The sequence below is a fragment of the Crassostrea angulata genome, chromosome 7 (genome assembly GCF_025612915.1).
Source record: "Crassostrea angulata isolate pt1a10 chromosome 7, ASM2561291v2, whole genome shotgun sequence".
Lineage (NCBI taxonomy): Eukaryota > Metazoa > Mollusca > Bivalvia > Ostreida > Ostreidae > Magallana > Magallana angulata.
Genome location: NC_069117.1, coordinates 40799707 through 40819844, shown reverse-complemented (window position 1 = coordinate 40819844; position 20138 = coordinate 40799707). Strand labels below are relative to the sequence as shown.

General features: G+C 30.6%; 1 protein-coding gene across 4 annotated transcripts in view; it reads right to left on the bottom strand.

Annotated features, from left to right (window-relative positions):
* Positions 1-2984: 2984 nt before the first annotated feature.
* LOC128156932 (L-proline trans-4-hydroxylase-like) overlaps positions 2985-20138 on the bottom strand; it is a 36822-nt gene continuing 19668 nt past the window's right edge. For 3 of the 4 annotated variants that reach the window (XM_052819269.1, XM_052819271.1, XM_052819270.1), the window contains one exon: positions 18838-19195. In XM_052819269.1, coding sequence (XP_052675229.1) covers positions 19106-19195 — 90 coding nt within the window. In that variant the 3' untranslated portion in view covers positions 18838-19105. Of the gene's footprint in view, positions 3306-5765; positions 5918-6351; positions 6482-6583; positions 6675-6808; positions 6904-7035; positions 7147-7252; positions 7335-7417; positions 7485-18837; positions 19196-20138 lie in introns of those variants that run through there. The other variant, XM_052819268.1, reaches the window with a different exon arrangement.

Here is a 20138-nt window from a genome sequence, read left to right as displayed (position 1 = left end):
TTCTTTTTTGACTGAACTTTTTTCCAGATGAATTGTAAATAATTTATCTTTATATCTTTCTATGTAAAAATCTGACCCCTACCCCCAATGTGGCACCATCATACCCCAGGGTCATGATTTGAACAAACTTGAATCTACACTATCTGAAAATGCTTCTGAACAAATATAAGTTTTTCTGGCCAAATGGTTTTTTAAAGAAGATTTTTAAAGATTTTCTATATATATTCGCATGTAAAAATTCGACCCCCTTATTGTGGCCCCGCCATACCCCCGGGGACCACGATTTTACCAAGCTTCAATCTATGCTATCTGAGAATGCGTCCTCTCAAACATTTTTGGCTTAATAGTGTTTGAGAAGATTTTCAAGGATTTTCTCTATATATTCCTTTGTAAAAATTCATTCACCATTGTGGCCCCTATCTACCACAGGGGACTATTATCTAAACAAAATTGAATCTACAATACCTGAGAATGCTTCCACAAAAGTTTAAGCTTTCTTGGCCAAATAGTTTTTGAGAAGATTTTTTACATATTTTCTCTATATATTCCCATGTAAAACTTCATCCTCCAATTGTGGTCCCATCCTATCCTTGGGGACCGTGATTTGAACAAACTTGAATCTACACTACCGGAAAATGCTTCCATACAAGTTAGCTTTCCTGACAAAATAGTTTTTGAAAAGATTTTTTAAAAATACCAAAAAAAATTGTAATAATTCTAAATTATTTCGCCTTCAAAGAGAGCGTGGCCATTCAAGTGAACAATCTTTAATCCCCATCACCAAGTGATGCTTTGTGCCAAGTTTGGTTGAAATCAGCCCAGTGCTTCTTAAGACGATGAAAATGTGAAAAGTTTACAACAACGACAACGCCATTGACGACAGACAACGGACAAATTTTGATCAGAAAAGCTCACTTTAATAAATTGCAAGTTACAATCAAAATTATTTCAATATCTTTTTTCATCACCATCCATTACTTTTATATGTTACATCACGTAATATGTAGTAAGATCAAGTATGGATGATCAATTAGCAGTTATTATATTGGCAGTTGTCTTGTTTATATCCGATATTATTTTTGTAAAACCGACATCTTTATATTTTCTCTCCAATCATTGCGCACTAGTACTGAATAAGTTGACGATCAGGGTAATCAAAGTTTGCATTTTTACAGGCCATGTCAGCTTTTGACCATTACTTATTTTGCCACGACGTTCATATTTCTTACACAAGAACTGTGTTGCTATTACGTTAAATTTAAGAATTAATGAAAAAGCTCCCAACCCTGATTAAATATATTATAATTCCATATAAGCTAACTTGTTCTTTAAATTGAAATATCGAATGCCCTAAAATATATATCCAAAGGTACGCCGAAAACGATTGTTTGCTTAAAAGAAATTATTGAATTTGTAACCTTTGAACGTTATTTAATGAACACACAGAACACACATTAAACAGAGTATAATGATTCATCAGAGAAGATGCATTATTATATAGAAACCAAATCGTCAAATTTCTTGGTATCATAGTTTACATTATCAAACTATAAGACGACAAACACTGGAAAATAATTTAACAAATAAATGCATCAAGCACTAGCCATCGACATATTAGTTCTCCTTTCTGTCTGTTCATCTGATATATTAAGTATGTTGATTTTTTAAAAGTTTTTTATTTACAATACTTAACAACTATGAATACTCTTGAAGGAAGACCTAAGTGAATTTTGATTTGCATGTGAGACTGAATACAAATACTCAGATTTGACATCCAAAAACCGCCAACATGAATATTCCCTCTTCCAAAAATGATTCAAAATGCGGTATGCTCTCTCTCTCTCTCTCTCTCTCTCTCTCTCTCTCTCTCTCTCTCTCTCTCTCTCTCTGTTGATAGACAACTAGATATATATATACAGGTCCGCTGTTATAGACCACCAGAAGGTAATCTTGATCGACAAACATAAGAGACACATTGTTCGTAGTAAGATAAACTAGTATTCATATTAGTGCTAGTTTAATTTCCCATTTCTAATCCTATATAGATTTTCTCATTGATTTATTTTACCCTGTGGATAAAAAGGCCTCTTTTGACAATTGATTTTAATATACAGGACTGTTCATTGATAAATAATTCAAATTGAAAAGTAGCTATTTTGAAATCTAAATTGATGTTTGTTCACTGTTTATATCGACGTTTCAAAGTATTCGAGAATCATTTATTATTTGTACAATAAACAACTTTGAATTACATCATATGGCAAAGATATTTTCCATGAATCATATCCTTTGAATATTGCAGCATCATTTATTTTTGGTACTCATAAATTACTTTGGTCCTCGCAATCCTCGCAATATTAGATAACATAGTTTAATTTGGTAAACAGTAAAGCATATTTTATAAAGACTCTTATTTCGTTTTCAATAATACTATTAGATTTAATAATCTTTTAATCATAGCAACACATTAATAAAAAAATATATAGGCAATTGTAAAGAGCTATAATTATATTACTGAGAAACACGATATCGAGATATGATACAATATCCGATGACAACAGGAAGTGACGTAACTCAAGAAAGCACATACATGTATATATAACAGCGCAAAGACGTAAATAAATACTTTAGATTTGTAAATGCCCCTAGATATAATAGGTCTAGCTTGGTAGGTAAAATTGACTAAAAATTAGGTTCTTTCACAAGATCGATAGTTTTCAGCACTTGTTGAAGTTTAAGAGAATATAAGCTATCGGAGATCTATGATAATCCACTATACAAATGCAAAATGAAAACGAATTGTATAATGTTCAATTTTGGTCGTATACAATTCAGAAGGGTGAACTTAAAGAAAAAAGAAAAAAAAAAAAAAAAAAAAAAGCTTTCATAATTATCAAACACGAGATGCGAGGACATTTCTGGAAATAGATTATCCAAATTTTGTTATAGTAAGTGCTCTTTAAACAAACTCGCAATATCGCAAGATTGATTTTCACTTTATTTAATATATTTTCTTAATTTTAGAATACAAGTACACTCAGTGACAGCTAAGAAGCTATATAGGCATGCTAATGGCATATTTAATTTAACATACAGAATATCCACGTCCGTAATATTTCCTTGGTAACTTTTCTATTAAAAACACGATGTAATAAAAGCGTTAGAATTGCTGTCTTCTGAGCATTGTCCTCCAAAGAATTTCTGGTTTATTTGGCTATTGTAGTAGAATTTTCTTTAGGATCCATGAATTGCTTTCCCGTGAAGTCCGTGTAGTTCTCGCACTCTTTGATGGCGGTATTGAGAACCTGTTAAATTAAATTAAATGATGATCAAACTTGTTTTTTTAAGTCGTTAATAACATACATCATTTTACTTAATTTAGACTAGGATTTCACAAACTTTAAATCATGCTGCTCAGACTTTTATCACATAATTATAACTCTGTTTAGTAAATAGTCACATGCTTTGAAACAAATCTCTTTCAATGTTTTTTAGCAATTACCAAGACCTGAATTTACTTTAATTTAATTTACGTCCTTTAAAAAATGAAAAAAAGCCTGGCGGTTGTCTCATCTTCTGAGTAACAATAGCAAGCTATGTTCTTAAATATTTAATCATATTTTTAACACATTAAAATTTCACTGTGTCGACTTTAGTTTTCATTGTGTATATTTTTGCGCATTCTAGTAAAAACAGCGTGTTGATGCCTTTTATAATAAAAAAAATTCTATATCATTCATTAAATGAATAACAATAAACAATATACAGATAAAAATATTTAGATTTTAATTAAAGGAACATTATGAAGACCATTTTTCCGTTGTTTGGTATATGACATTGTGCTTCTATGACGTTATGACAGAGTGGAGCTTTGTAGGAGTATGTTTTAAGAAATAACATTGAAGTAAAAGTAAAAATTGTTTTCTTTTAAAATTTTACACACATAATAATAGGGTAATTTTTTCTTAACCTTTTAATGACCCCATTATACCAATCTACATTTGTAATACCTCAAATACAATAGCAATATTATAGCCGTTTTGAGATTTTGAGATTACTCCCTCTGAAATCCAGACGGTAAAATTTAGTTAAAACAATTTTTAGCAAAGAGAGTAGAAAATGATATTATTAATCATATATTAATGGTTGAAGAAAATTGCTATTGCAGTATTTTGTAATCTGCTTCGAAGTGCGACATTCAACATTTTCTATTATATTCCTGTACTTAATATACCTGTATTTTAAGATGGCCCCTAGAAAGGCCAGATAGAAGATTTTCTTGAAACTTCATAAATATATGAGTTGATGTAAATAACATATGGTTAAAAATTAACGAGTTTTGCTAAATTGTAATTTTAACGCCAAAAAAGATACTCAAATTGGTCTTCTTAAGTAAACTCTGTAACTATTATAATAACCAGTGCCTTTAAAATTATGTCCCAGTTGCATTTTTATATTGAATATCAGGCTATCTGAGTGTGCTAAAATGCAAGGTTTATGAGAAAACACAGTATTTAATCGGTATATTTCTACTGTGCGACAGTGTATATATAACATATTAACGTAAGTTGTTTGATAACCTACAGAAGATTTTGCATCGCTTTACATTTTTAATCCTGTGTATAAATTATACACAAGAAATAATTAAAATAAATGTGACATAACTTCAAAATTTACCGCATATCTACACATTAATTAAAGAATTTCAAAGTTCGAATCAGGATTTGCATTGCTTCAGTAGTATTCTACAAATAATCTTAAGAACTATATATGATATCAGTCAAATTTGGCCCCCATAATTCGCTATTTTTAAAATGATTCAGGTACATTAATTTGTTGTGTTATTTTATAAAAGAGTTAACTTGAAATGTGTTTTTCACCTATTCATTTGATTTATATGCACTCAGTGGCAGAATATGACGTCAGCAGTGACGCTATTTTTATAATTCAATCAAAATCAGTCAAAAATGGACATTTTTCTTACCTTTTTTTTCGATTGGGAAATATAGAGCGACTCTTTGAACAACAAACTTTTTGTCACTTAAAAGTATTGGAGAAATATATCTTTGGTGAAAATATTTTCTTTGTTCAAGCAGTCGTTCAATGTTTCCTCAAAGAAAAACTGCTTCAAAACAAGCAGTTTTAAGCTAAAACTGAGAAAATGGCGGGAAAAGGTAAACTTTATGATGTCATATTTAAACTGTGGGCAATAATATTAAAATGAAAATTATGAAAAAACTTCAAATGTATAATTGTACAAATAAAGCAAAGAATTACAGTAAAACGACAATGTTCATTTTAGGGGGCCATTTTAAGCTCAAACCATAGATAGTCCTTTATAAGAGACATAACTCTAATATAAGATATAGAATCACTATCAAAGTTACCTTCCCATAAATCATTATTTTCTCTTCTAGCTACAAAGAAATTCTGTCTTGCGGTTTCAGAGTATTTGCATTTTTCATGATACATATAAAAATACTTAAAAATAAGTTATCTCGTACTGCACTAAACACTGCTAGATGAAACGTTGGAAAAGAGATTCAAAAAGGAATAGGAATTCATATGTAAGATATTAATACTCAGAATTATTGTGTCTAACTAGTAAGATCTACATTACATAGATTTTGTAGGTACCAAATAAAAATACAGACGCTTGTCTATATACATGTAGAACATTTTCTATGGATATAAATCATATCCGTGTATACACTGAATAATAAAAAAGAATACTTTACGTAGGCGGGAATGCAACGGCTCTCTACCTTATTTAGCGGGGTATAACACGGGTGGTGATGAACTTTGACCGGGTTATTGTGACGTGTGTTGTAACACATAAGGTAAGCCCAGCGCCGCCTGTCAGAGTCGTTTGGTCCGCTGCAGTGAAGCAGATTGCAGCTAAAAATGAGGGTATCCCCTAAATAGATCAAAACTCAGTTTGATTAATTTGAGCAAGCAACAAGGTGCAATAAATTTACGACAATTTTTTTTATTCTAGAACCCACTCATTCAATGTATATGTATACTTTTCGAAAAAGTCAAACTGCTTTTTCAAATGAAGCGGCCATATAGTGAAGATTTCAAGCTTAAAGTTCTAGAAAGCATGTAATGAGTTCTCAGTGTATTTACCAATTAACTGCAGTATCCCAGTCAATTAAGGTTCAAACTTTGTTAAAATATACACGACATAAAGTACATGTAAGCGTTACAAGTGAGATAAAAGTCATAAGTTTCAATCCATACGTTGCATTGGCAAATAAAAGAACAATCAAATCTTAATGTTTTGAAATTTAAAGATTTTAAGAATTTCAATAAAGTCAAGAGTAGTATGTACAATAAAATTAAAAATACCTGGCTCCAGCTCCACATATACCAGCTCGAGATTCTTTTTAAGCTCTCTTACTCTGTCTATGTCGGCTGCTGTTTGTCCAGCCACCATGCTATGCTCGATGCGACCACATTTGTGGGAGCCTTTCAAAACCTTTTATAAATTAATATATCCATAAGGTCTCTGATACTTCCATGCATAAAATATGAGAAAATTGCCGGTTGTTTATTCATTACTTGTATTTCATATTCGTACCTTTAAGCACCCGTTGCTTTTATCACATTTGTCTAAAGCAACAAAATACGTAAGCATTTCTGGAAAGAGGCAGCCATTTTTGTACCAATATCTAAAAATTGCATTAAGCTGCATTAATTTTAAGCTTAAAGAAAAATTTTGAACAATGAAGTAAATTCTCCAACTTATGAGTTACTGGTATAAAAATGTATATCATTGCATTTATAGGGATCTTAAAATTGTTACCCATAGTCTTGGTGCCAAAGGAAAGTTCCACCAGACTTTGCATTCTTCTGAACCAACTTTCCATGGTAGTGATACACCTCTTCTCCTCCAAGCAGCTTATGTTGTAAATATTTAAAATCAAACCGATTTAAAAATAATAACTTGGAGGTTTATTTGAATTTTTAATTCTCCTCTAAAGATATTGGATTCGCTTTTATTAAAATTTCTCACTTTTTAATGAATCCTACCTTTTCTGCAGCATTGACAATTTTCTCGGACCTAGCTGCCATTCCTGTTACGTCATTTCCTGGGTGACTCCAAACTGTCAAATCTACCTCTCTTCCCAAACTGTCATCCACCTATTTCCAAGTTGTAAATTTTTTTATACAAAGTCAATATTAAAGTTTTAAGCTCAATTTGATAAAGTTTGATTCTGGTATAAATTGGTCCTTGGTTAACACATACTCTTATTTTGTTTTGTTCAACTTCTTCAGTATCCTCAAAACACTTCTTTAATTTACGAACTTCCTCTTCATCGAAGAGCTTTCTGAAAAGGCAATGAGCTGAAATTTACCAAATTGTTCCGTTAGGTTTTAACAAACATTTACTTTTGCATTTAATGGAACTTACTTAACGATGATAAATCCATTGTCTGTATACTCTTTGAGTCTTTCCTCTGTTATCTCAAAATTGTTGCCTAAAATAAAACAATTAAAAAAAGCACGTGAATGAAGATGTTTATTTTTTAGAAATTCAATTCTATGTTTAAAAAAAAATCACCCATAGATTGACATTTGAATTTTGGAATAATTGTATGAGAATAAAAGATATTCTAAGTTCTTACTAATAAAGACAATTTCGTTTGAAATTTAAAATTTGATATCCTACTTCCGGACCTTGGGCATGCAAAAATAACAGTAACTGACCATTTTTCATACTTTGACCTCATTTTAGCCTACCTGGACAAAGAGAAAGCATATTAATACACCCTTAGCATCTGTAGCTAATTGTTTTCAAGTGTTCTTAAATGCAGATCCCATATCTAAGTTTTTACTGGTCCTATCTTCACAAAACATTCTTGGTAATGATTCTGGTTGGACTTAAGCACTTTAAAATCTTGGATACTACATCTTGGCCATAAATTTATATCAGGAAAGACGTTTAAGTCTTTGGAGCATGTAAAAGGTTTTGAAGTGTCATGTAATAAAGATATTACTATTTCAATCTTCACAAAACTTGTTAATGAGGGGTTGGTGTAGTCTTGACATGCTGAAATGCCGAATCTAAGCCGTAGATTTAAAATGTTTGAAAAGGTTAATGATTTTTTAGCATTATCATAATTTACGAATAGGCCACATGTCATACAGTAACTACTGGTGCTAATTTGCTCAGGCTTATAGGTTATAAATTAAAGTTTTGAGAATAAAAACTTCATGATCAAGGATTTTCAAAGTACATAGTGTTTTTTCGCAATTTCAACCTTTATTTATGTGCAACATTTAGTATGACTGAAGTTTAGGAGAATGTAGTAGAAGTTTAGTGCAGAAGTTTAAAATTGCATGATTGATATATAAGAACTGTATTTATTTGAAGAGTATGCCTTGCTTCTGATACGGGGCTTAATTGCGATGGACTAAATAAAAGAGCAGGTTAACTTTTTTAGTAGTACAAACCGATGCAAAGATCTGCCTGTATCAAATTGCATCATAAGCAATACGTATATTATAAGTTCGTTATATAATGTTATATATAATTGCATTAATCAAATTTCTCGGGTACTGTACTGAACACATTTACAACAGATAAAGATACGTTTCAACAGCTTCAAAAGTACCAAACTAATCAATTTTGTAGATTTTTTCTCTCTGTTTATCCTCTGTTAATATTTCATTTCCTTGACGTTGAAAATTAAAGATGTAAATTAAGAGGTAGACAAAATTCGTTTTGACTCTTATCTACCACATACATGTATACTTATATGTTGATGGAAAACTTTTCCTTATTCGAACTAGTAAAATACGGAAAAGGCATGTTTTAAATGTCTAACCTGCTTTAGCCGATAATAACTAGGTCAGTAATATATATAGGGATCATTATTTAGAACGTATGGAATTTGATAAGGAATAAAAATAGTGTGAAAAGTTCATCTGTAAGATAGAATGGAAATACGGGAACGATCAACAAACAAAAATAAGTTCACAATGGATCTTTTTTTAAATCTGTCAAGCTAAATACTGGAGAATTTCATACAGAAATGACATATTGTTTTGTTCTAAATTATTGTAGACGAAGGCCAGTTTTTCTAAAGTGATATAACATAACAGCTAAGATTTATTATTTTACATGACGACCTTAAATATTTGTAAGTAAATGACCTTCACTGAATTATTTCTGTTCAAATCCCTGGTCAAATGATGAACAGTGTAATGTATGTACAATGTACATCAGTGAAACATATAAATATCAAATTCATCAGAGTCAACACTGAATTGACAATTATAAGTATTTGAAACCTCTGCTCGTCGAGCAAAATAGGAAACTATAAAATAAAATTTTGCAAAAATTATGGATTGACACATGATGATAGCTCAAAGCGCAAAATAAAATATATACAAAAATTTAAAACAATGTTTTAAATTATACTTCTTACCAGACATGTTGTTGCTGTGGTCAGCCGTGTGATTTTGGGCTTTAGTAAGGGCCAGCACAGTGATTACTTTAGTATGTACTTTCTGATAAATATTTATCTAAATGTTTACACAAACCAGAAAATAAATAAAATTGTGTTGGCTAAAATTTTAAGAGCAAGTCTACGAGAAAACCATGCAAATATGGAAAAAGCTGTGGTAGCAAGTCTCAAGAATGAACAGAATTTTTTCATAGATTTAATGGATACCCATCTAGAGTCAGATATATGATGTTTGTTTTTGCACTGGTTGTTTTTATTTATAGTAGAGGCTAGTATTGCATTTTGGTTAATTAGCCTCTAAAATCCAAAAAAGTGAAGAAAAAAAATGTCAGATTCAGTAATTAATTACAAAATGTATAAACAATGTTTGAAACAAACAAGACTATATTCTTAAAGAGGAAGTTCAAACCTTAAATTGTTGCATATTTATTTCATATTTCTATATACAATGAAGTCCCAAGGGTTTAAATGTTGGCAGGATGCCAAGAAATGGTAATTATACATTTTCGTCACTTTTTGAGAAAGAATTTCTAAAAAGGTTGCGGATTGTTTTTTGAAATTTTGTGTTAATAAGGAACTGTCTTATGTTTTTTTTTTACAAATATATAAAATTCATCTTTGGACTCTCAAGGACTAAAAATAATAAATTAACAAAAACATTCCATTTTCAAATAAAATGAAAATTTGTTGGTTCAATATTTGTAATTAAGGTATACATTTACTCAGAATGAAGAAAATTCCACTGATGATAATGAAAAACTATCTATTGTGTGTTAAAGACTAATCATGGTAGTGCTATTTTTCAGTTTGAAAAAGTAGGTCAATGACCTACTTTTTGAGATAATGGCCATTGAATATTTTTTGAAAATTTGGGAAGTCCCAAAAAAATTTTACACTATGACTGAAATTTTCTTAATTGTGAAAATAATACAAATTGCTAAACTCTTTCAAAAATGAAATATAGTTTATGAATGGCAGTGACACTAAACAGACACAAAGAACAACTTTTATAAATATTCAAGTCCGAATTTCCTCTATTATTTTTCAAATTCCTACCCTTTTTTGATTCAATTATACAAAAAACTGAATGACGATTATACTAGAACATTTATAGCATTAAACTAGATATATTGACCTTACTCTGCAGGCATAAAGTTATGAGGTCAATTGTCAACATTTTGAGATATGGTGTCTTTCATCGTTATTAAGCTTTTTTCAATATTTTTGTAGTGGGTGCCATTCGAATATCTAAACGAAAAAGTGAGATTAAAAACAACATAAAATATGCAAAATTATGTTTAGTAACAAATAAAATCTTAACTTTGAATATTACAGTACTACCAAAAATATTTAAGTGAAAAACAAAATCTGAAAATTTTAGTTCAAATTTCCTCTGTTTGGCCAACTTTGTTTGAGCCTAATTCCATAATATAGTTAAAATATCGAATGGTTTTCAATAATAATTTATTTCATAAATAATTTTAGTGTTTAGAACAAATCTTACTTATAACATTGAACTTTATAACAATCCGATTTTGAGAACTCAAACCCTGAGTAAACAACGTCCTTAAAAGTGAAAAAAAAAACCTTATTTTGCTTTTTATTACAACTCTTATTCATTACATTTGCATTTCATTACTACTGTTAGAACTGTTGCGCTCTTTTGCAGAGTAGGAAAACTAGTCAGAATGTTGACGAAGCTATACAAGTTCAAGTTCATGCAAAATATTGAGAAATGTTGTGCTGCTGTTAATATATATTATGATATTAAATGACTGCACAAAAATTGCCCCATCTTGTTAGTGTTATTCAGTATATAACATATCTGAGTTTGAAGGAGACTTGCATCTAGTCTAAACTGCTATTTTCTGTCCCAAGATATTTAAGCACCACATTTTGACGATTTTTAATCAAAATAAACAAACCTATGATAGAAGTGCAATCAAAATAGATTAATGGGAAATTTTTTCATCATAATTTTATCATATTTTACTATAAAAAAAAATCCACAGAAACAAGAACTGATTTCTAACGAAGATTTACAATGGGGAATGTTGACATCATTTCTTCATTCGAAATTCAATAGGAATGCCTCGTGCAATTTTTCATCGTTCTCATTGGAGTCTGTTGCAATAGACATCACATTTCTGTACGTGTATATTGCACCTACCATCTACAAACCACCCTGCAGGAGTTAAGGTTAGACTCCTATAAGCATTAATTTTTACTCTTTGAATTTATTACGTAAACAAATATTTGTAAGTGACTTTACTCTTCTTGCACAAATTTTCAATATGATTCGCATTTAAATTTTAAAATCATAGATCACTTTTATCAATTAAAGCTATACCTGTATGCAGTATCATTGCTAGGAAGAATTTAATGTTAGCTATTATTTAATCGATCCTTCTTTTTACATATTTTTTTTTCGGATCAGACTTTTTTCTAAGTTATAATATTCGTGGAATCTTGAAATGACGGGGAGGGGGCCAGAGTTTTGGGTTTTTGAGAATGTAACACAGTAAGTACATTTGAAATAAATGTAGAGCTCTACTCCTTACCTCTCTATTAGCAGTTTATCTCCTCTTGGAAAAAATTAAAGTTTGTACCTTTTTTTTTGAAATAAAAATTTAGTTGTAAATGAAAAAAATAGGTGTTAGGTTACCCTTTCCCCCGGGGATTTCAGCCTGCAAAAACCGCATATAGATAAACATGAACTATAAAAAAGCTATTCCAAATATAAATATAGACATCATAACTTGTGTATGTGGGATTGTTATTTGGGATGATATTTAATCTAAACCCACCATAAGAAGACCTGGTCCCCAAATTATGAAGCAATCTAATAAAAAAAGTTCAAAATTTCACTTATTGTCTTCTGTTAATTAAAATTGAAAAAATGAAATGCTAAAAAATTGTGTCTGTATATTACGCTGATATTTACAAATTTTAAGCGTAATTTATTATGAACTATATTTTTATTAACGATTTTCAGGCTTGATATCGGGTGCCTCCACCCCTCAAACAATAAAAGTTCAATACTGTCAAAAATAAGTATCAAATCTACATTATTCTATGATTATTAAATGTGATAGACATTTATTGGCAATGGGTTCCACACCACTTCCGTATTTTAAAAAAACATTGTCTGTTAAATTCAACGAATATATAAACATATGTTTGATCATTTTTTCCACGGAGGTGATCTTTTTGGTTTTTGTTTCTTTGCCTTTTGGGTGGAGGGGGCTATGAAATTGGGTCCTACTTCCTGAATCAAAAGATCGCTAGTTTAAGTATCAATAAATATGAAAAGATCAATACATGTATCACTATGTTTATCGAATTAGCACACTCACACACACACACACACGCACAGAGAGAGAGAGAGAGAGAGAGAGAGAGATCGTCAGTCTTTACTAAATAATATGTATAATTACAGACCAAAAGAGCCGCCCGGCTTTAATATATTACTTCAGTACTTTGAATTTTGTAGTTTTGCCCCTGTTATTATTCATTCGTGTATCTAATGGGTACTCTGCCTGCCTTTACGTGTAGCATTGGCAAATAATGGGGTGTGTGGGGTATGTAAGCCTGCTTACTTTTTCTTTCATTAATAGTGAGATATATAAGATTTTTAACAAATAGTTATGTCCACTTCAGCTTATATTCAAATCCCATTTTTCCATGATTAATCGTGTTTTAATGGCATTGATTTAAATAAAAACCTAAAAGGTGATGAAGCAACCCTTCAGTTCATTAAAATATTGTTTGGCTTGCGAATATGTCGGGGTTTTTTTCCTCATAAGATACACCACGTGACAATGTAAAGCTTACGTTAAACTACAGATTCTGGAGAGTTTTAAAAGTAGAAAAATGTCCAACTTTATAGAAATATATATATATATATTTTTTTTTTCAAATTTTTAAAGTATATAGACAGACAGACAGAACACCCCTTTCTCACAGACTCTCACACACAGCAAGTTGGTACAGTGTATTTGTATACACCTATATATATTTAAAGATACATACAGTACAAATTATCTAAAGAAAAAGAAGAAAATTAATATCTACATCATCATTGATGTGTTAATTAAATATTTATACTGGAAAGAGACAACTCCATGGTGACCATCTCTTAATAAAGTCTGAAGTAGTAAATAGTTTCCTTTCAGTATTGTAATAGGTTTGTAAATAGGACATTAACATTTCAAATCATATCTTTATATCTTTTCTCGACCTTTGAAAAAAAAAATTTACCAATATAATTATCAAATTAACTACATGATCCATATCTGGATTACCTAATAGTACACTCTGGATATCAAATGTTATTCTCTTGCCAGATCTATCAAAAATATAGTCTGACAATTCTGTCCAGAGATTCAAGATTAGTGGGCATTGGTAGAATAAGTGCTTAAAAGTTTCAGGTTCCAACATACATATTGCACATAAGTTATTGTTTTTTATCTTAGAAAGATACAAAAATTTGTTTATACCTAAAATTCTATGAACTATTCTGTAATTAAACCATACCAGTTATGTATCTTTTGTGATTCACTTAGAGTTGCGATATATGTGGTTCCAATTAAAGTCTGGTTCAAGATTTAAGTCAATTTCCCACTTAGATTCATATATTGGCCTATGCTGTAGTTTTGAAATAAAAAAGTCATATAATGTTCTTGAGCCTTTTTTATCTTTACACAGAATTTTTATAGATTCTAACTGGTACGGTTTCACTACTAATTCATGTGAAAATTGCCTGATACTGGGCCAGAAGCTTAATATAGCCTTTTTTAAGCCTTCATATTTAGTAAATGGTAGCTTAACTAGGTAATCATTGGTTATTTGTTCATAACTAATAAAATTCCCCTGCTTATCCAGCAGATCATATAAAATATAAAAACCCTTTCCATATAAAGACTTATATAGTTATTTTGCACACTGATCTTCTCATTAAACCACAAAGGTTCTAATAATATATCATGTTCACATTTTGGCTCTATAGAATCCAAAAAATCAACAAAGTAAGAAAGAGTTTCTTTCCAAAATAGATTTGTTGTTGAATAAGCTTTTTGTTTAGAATACTGTGATCCAAATTGTAGGAGATGAGCAGTGTTACAATTAATTACTTCATTGAAAAACATGGACCATTCCGAATTAGAGTGAAGAAGCCTGTATGTATCAATATGAACCATTCTACATCCCCCTTTATCATAGTCCAACTGTAAAGTTTTCCTAGATACTTTATCAATTTTATTACCCCAGATATATCTATAGAAAACTTGCTCTAATTTTTTAATCCACTGAGAGTTTGGTTTAGGTAACCCTGTAAATAAATGGGTAAACTTGGATAAGAATAAGCTTTTCACAACTGTAATTTTGCCAATAGGAGAGATGTTTCTTTTTGACCATTGTGTTATTTCTTTTTGTACCAGATTAAATTTCTCATTAAAATTCAGATGTTCCATGTTTTCCAGATTAGCTGTATAAGTTACACCTAAAACTGTAAAAGGTTCATATGTCCACTGGAGCCCAGTATTTTGATCCATCTAAAAACAAAACTGTGTCATCACCATACTGTTGTAAACAATTTTTTTCTTTTCCTATTTTAATACCTTTAATATTTATATTCTGTCGTATCACGTGTCCCATGATTTCGACACACAGGTTAAAAAGATATGGAGAGACAGGGTCACCCTGTCGACAACCCCTTCCAATTTCAAAAAATTCTGAGAAGATCCCATTCTGAATAACGCATAATTTTGCCTTATTATATAATACTGATATCCATTTGATGAGTTCATGACCAAAATTTAAAAATCTTAAAGTATCATACATAAATCTCCAAGATATGGAGTCAAAAGCTTTTTCGAAGTCAATAAGTAAAATCATTCCTGGAATTTGTTCTTCTTTAGTTATGTGAAGAGCATCATATATAAGCTTAGTATTTTCTCCAATAAACCTATCTTTGAGGAAGCCCTTCTACAAATATAGAAAAGCCCTCTACAAATATATTTGCAATATTATTGAGAGTCCAAAGACAGATTTTTGATAAATTGTAAAGATGAATGTTCTTTTATAACTTAAAACAGATTTAGTGAATTCAAAGTGCCATTTTCTGACTGTTAAGCATTCAAAAAAATGTATATTTTTACAATTTTACAAAAAGTTGGAAACATGCCAGATCCGTGACTTAACAAAAAGAATATTTGGGAATTCTCACAAAATGATTTACTCTACTGTATCTTGTTAGTACTAACTCTAAACGACTTTTTTGAATTTATTTTTAATCTTAACTCAGAACTCTTATCATGAATTTGGTGAATTACGCACAATTTTATTCTTAAAAGGGGTAAAATACTATTTTTAGTAACAGGGCTGCAGAGCCTAGTTTAGACTGACCACATCAAAAAACAACTTGTGGCAAATTATTTCATATAGATGCACACTGTTACACATAAAATATGAAGTTGATCAGAGAACCTTGCTCCAACCACCTTTTGCATGGTTTTCTCGTAGACATGGTCTTAATATTATTTTATACTTAGTAGGCAGATCAGGAAATGCTACAAGAGTAACAGATCGAAAAAGTTCGATAAAAAAAATTAAAGTAGTGCAAGTCCCGCATTTTCCTGATATGCTGTGAGAATTCAACACTTTATTTTAAGTCTTGAAAAAAGGTTGATAAAGAATATGTATATTCCTCTTGGGGTCCGGATTTCTATAGATTATAGTATAGTAATATTTATCTTTTTATTCACCACAATAACACCCTGCTAATGTTACTGTCGGAACGACAAAAACTCGTAAATTCGCAACATGAAATAGTTCGTTAACGGAAAAGGTATGACGATGACGTTTCATTGAAAGCATAATTATCATATCAAAGAATGTTGACGCTTAATGTGTAGATTAGGCAGGAATCTGGGCGCAGGAGGAGAGTGACAATTCATAGATTATTTTAACACTTAAATTATAATGATTATTTGGTTTCTTTAAAACTTGGATTTGGGAGAAAAATGTTTAAAATCCAGAAGAATTTATAATAATAAGGGTCTGAATATAATAACACGACGCGATTGATGCAAAATCCTACTCATTTCATGTTGTTTTTAAAGGATTTTATTGTCTCTGGGTCTTATCTCCACGAAAATCAAACGTGTACAGATGACATGTTTTGACATAAAATATGCGGCGTTTTAAAAAAGGATGAAGAGATAGTCCGGAGATGACGAATTTTTTCAAAATGTTTTGAAAGGAACATAAACAAGTCCAAAGATATAACATTACTGTTTTAAATACTAATTTATAAAGTTTTTCGTGACCTGCTGTTTTGACTGACCGAAAGTTTAGTTCATAGACCTTTTTACGAGAAAAGTAATTTTAAACTGCTTTATTAAAAGTAAAAAACAAAACAAAAGCAAAGAGCACAAGGTGCACAAATAAGATGGAGGTTAAAATAAAAATTACTGCAATAACTTTTTTAATCATTTTCCATTTCTTTGATATATTACAGTGTACATCACGTATTATGTAGTTAGATAGAGTATGGATGATCACAATTAGCAGTTATCATATTGGCAGTTGTCTTGTTTACAACCGATACATATTTTTATACAACCGAAATCTTTGTATTTTTTCTCCAATGATTGCGCACTTAATAAGTTGACGTTCAGGGTAATCAAAGTTTTGTATTTTTTCAGATTTTTAAATTTTCAAAATAAGTCTGTACCTGCACAGTTCGACAGCTGTTCTATGTGATTAAAAAGGCATTGTCCTGTTCTTGTATGCACAATGTGCATACACAACAGTATGTAGACTCTCATATTTATTGCTTTTATGTCTTTTGGCAATATTTTGGGCAGAAACAAGCCAGAACAAAAAAAAATTATATTCTTATCCTCAAATGTACAAGATGGCCGCATTCATTATGATTCCTATAATGTATATATAAAATTTACTGTAGCTGAATTCTCCATTCCTAATTAAACCTGGTTATAATGTGTTTGTTAATTGTATTTTAATCGAGTGTAAAGTATATCATCAAGAGGTAATTTTATAGATGTATATTGTAAACATCGTGTAATAAATAGGAAATTTCTTTTCATTTGCTTGAAACTAAATTATTCTATAAAAAGAATTTTGCTGTTTGTAAGAAAAACTAGTATATACTTCCATTGTAGCAGACCCCAAGTCACCCACCCCGACAACAACCATCCAAATTCTGTATACACATACTGTATACGTAATGCTACGCAGTTCCTCTTATCTACTTACAACGGTTGATAAACAAGTTCTACAACTTATACTAATTTTCTCTCATTGGCACAGATGTTAGCGCGAGGGGGTTATTAATGTGGGAGGAAGCCGAAGTACCCGGAGAAAACCCATGTGTCCAAGCGAGCGACCACCATACCCTGTATATCCAAAGATACGCGGAAAATGATTATTTGCTTAAAAAATATTATTGAATATGTCACCTTTGAACGTTTTTTAATGAACACAAATACGTTGGGACAGAATATAATGATTCATTAGAGAAGACGCATCATTATGTAGAAACCAAATCTTCAAATTTCTTGGTATCATAGTTAACATTATCAAAAAATAAGACGACAAATACATGAAAACAATTTAACAATATAAATGCATCAAGCACGAGCCATCGACAGACACACATCACAGGTTTCGGTTTGATGGGGTGTACTGACAGAAAGTGTTCAGCAGTCATTGGATTGGTATTTGATACACCCAATCAAACCGAAACCTGATTTCTCTTGTAGAAAGACCTAAGTGAATTTTGCTTTGCATACGAGGATGAGTGAAAATACTCAGAGTTGACAACTAAAAACCGCCAATATGAATATTCCTTCTTTCAAAAATTAATTCAAAATGTGGTATGCTCTCTCTCTCTCTCTCTCTCTCTCTCTCTCTCTCTCTCTCTCTCTCTCTCTGTGTTGATAGGGAGCCAGCTATATATAAAAGTCCGCTGTTTTAGACCACCAGAGGTACACTTGTTCAACGAACATGACGGACAAGTTTTTCATAGTTAAGTATCTTGTTCTCATGTGAGTGCTTGTTTTATTTCCAAATCATTTCATTATTTTGTAATTTAAATTGCTGCATGTTTATATTTATATTTGTATTCGAGAATCATGTATCATTTGTGCCATGAAAATCGGATTAATACATCACATAAACAAAAATATTTTCCATAGTAGGAGGTATAATTAGCTATAATAAGGTCATTTTCTGAAAAACGAGACTTAAGCATTGATTAAAACTGAAGAGCATATAAGCAGCAGGACATCCATCAAAGTCAGGTGGTTAGCAACTCTATACAAATGAAACACGAAAAGAAATTGTGAATTGTTTAATTTTGGTCGTATGCCGTCCATAAGAATGAACATTTCGGGAAATAGTATATTTACATTTTGATATAGAAAGTGTTCTTTTAACAAACCCGCCAGATTTCACTTGATTTGTTTCCTATTTTGCAAATTAAAGTAAATTTAGAGATATATATCCATGTCCCTTAACGTTTTCTGGGTCAGAATCCTGGTACAAACAAGGTGTTATAAGAGCGTTAAAATTGAGTCTTCTGTGCATTGTCTTCAATATAATTCCTAATAACTTGGCATTTCTTTTGGATTCATGAATTTCTTTCCCCCGAAGTCGGTGTAGTTCTCACACTCTTTGATGGCGGTATTGGAAACCTGATGAATAATTAATACAAACTTGTTTTTTAACAATAGCTAATCACAGAGGCTACATCATTTAATTACATAAAAACTAGGATTTAACAAAATGTAAAGATGCTTTTCAGAGTTTTATCACAATTATCAATCTGTTAGGTAAAAAGATATAATTATGCCTTTGAAGAATTCTCTATCGGTTGTTTTTGGAGGAAGCAATTTCCAAAACCTGAATTTATTTAAAATTACATTGTTTATTTACGTACATTAAATTATGAAAGAAGAGGCCTGAGGGTAAAATCATCTTCTGAGTAACAGTAGCAAGATATGATCTGAAATATTTTAACCTGTTTTTACCCCTACAAATTTCCTTATTAACCAAATTCTTTAACTAGTATGTCCAGTGTCTTGAGAATTATATCCCAGTTACGTTTTTTATGTTAGATAGTATGTAGTTAGCTACTCCATTTGTGTATTAACTGAAAAAAAAACAGAAACTTTTGCATATTTGTACATTTTGCAATTTGTTTCATGCATTATAGGTGTCCCGAGAGCGATCCTAATCAATTTGAATAATTTAATTCTGGTTGTAACGCTCTTTCTGATTGGCTAAAATTATTTTATATCGAATAAAGAATGTTACCTACGTCATAGTAAGACTAACGTCAAAAATGTATCAATATGCCTGACGTTACATTTGAATTTTGTACAATTTAACGTCATTTTAAGGGTCAAATGACCATTTTATCTACAATGAAGAATAAAAAAAATTAAATTATAAGCAATGAATTAAATATTTATTTGTTTTTACGATATAAACCGCTTCGTGGTTTATAATGCGTAAACTGACCCAAACCATTTTATATCGTATAAAACAAATAAATATTGAATTCATTCCTTAATCAACTTTCCGGACTGTCCTCGTTTGAAATTAGGATGAATTATAATATAATGATATAATAAT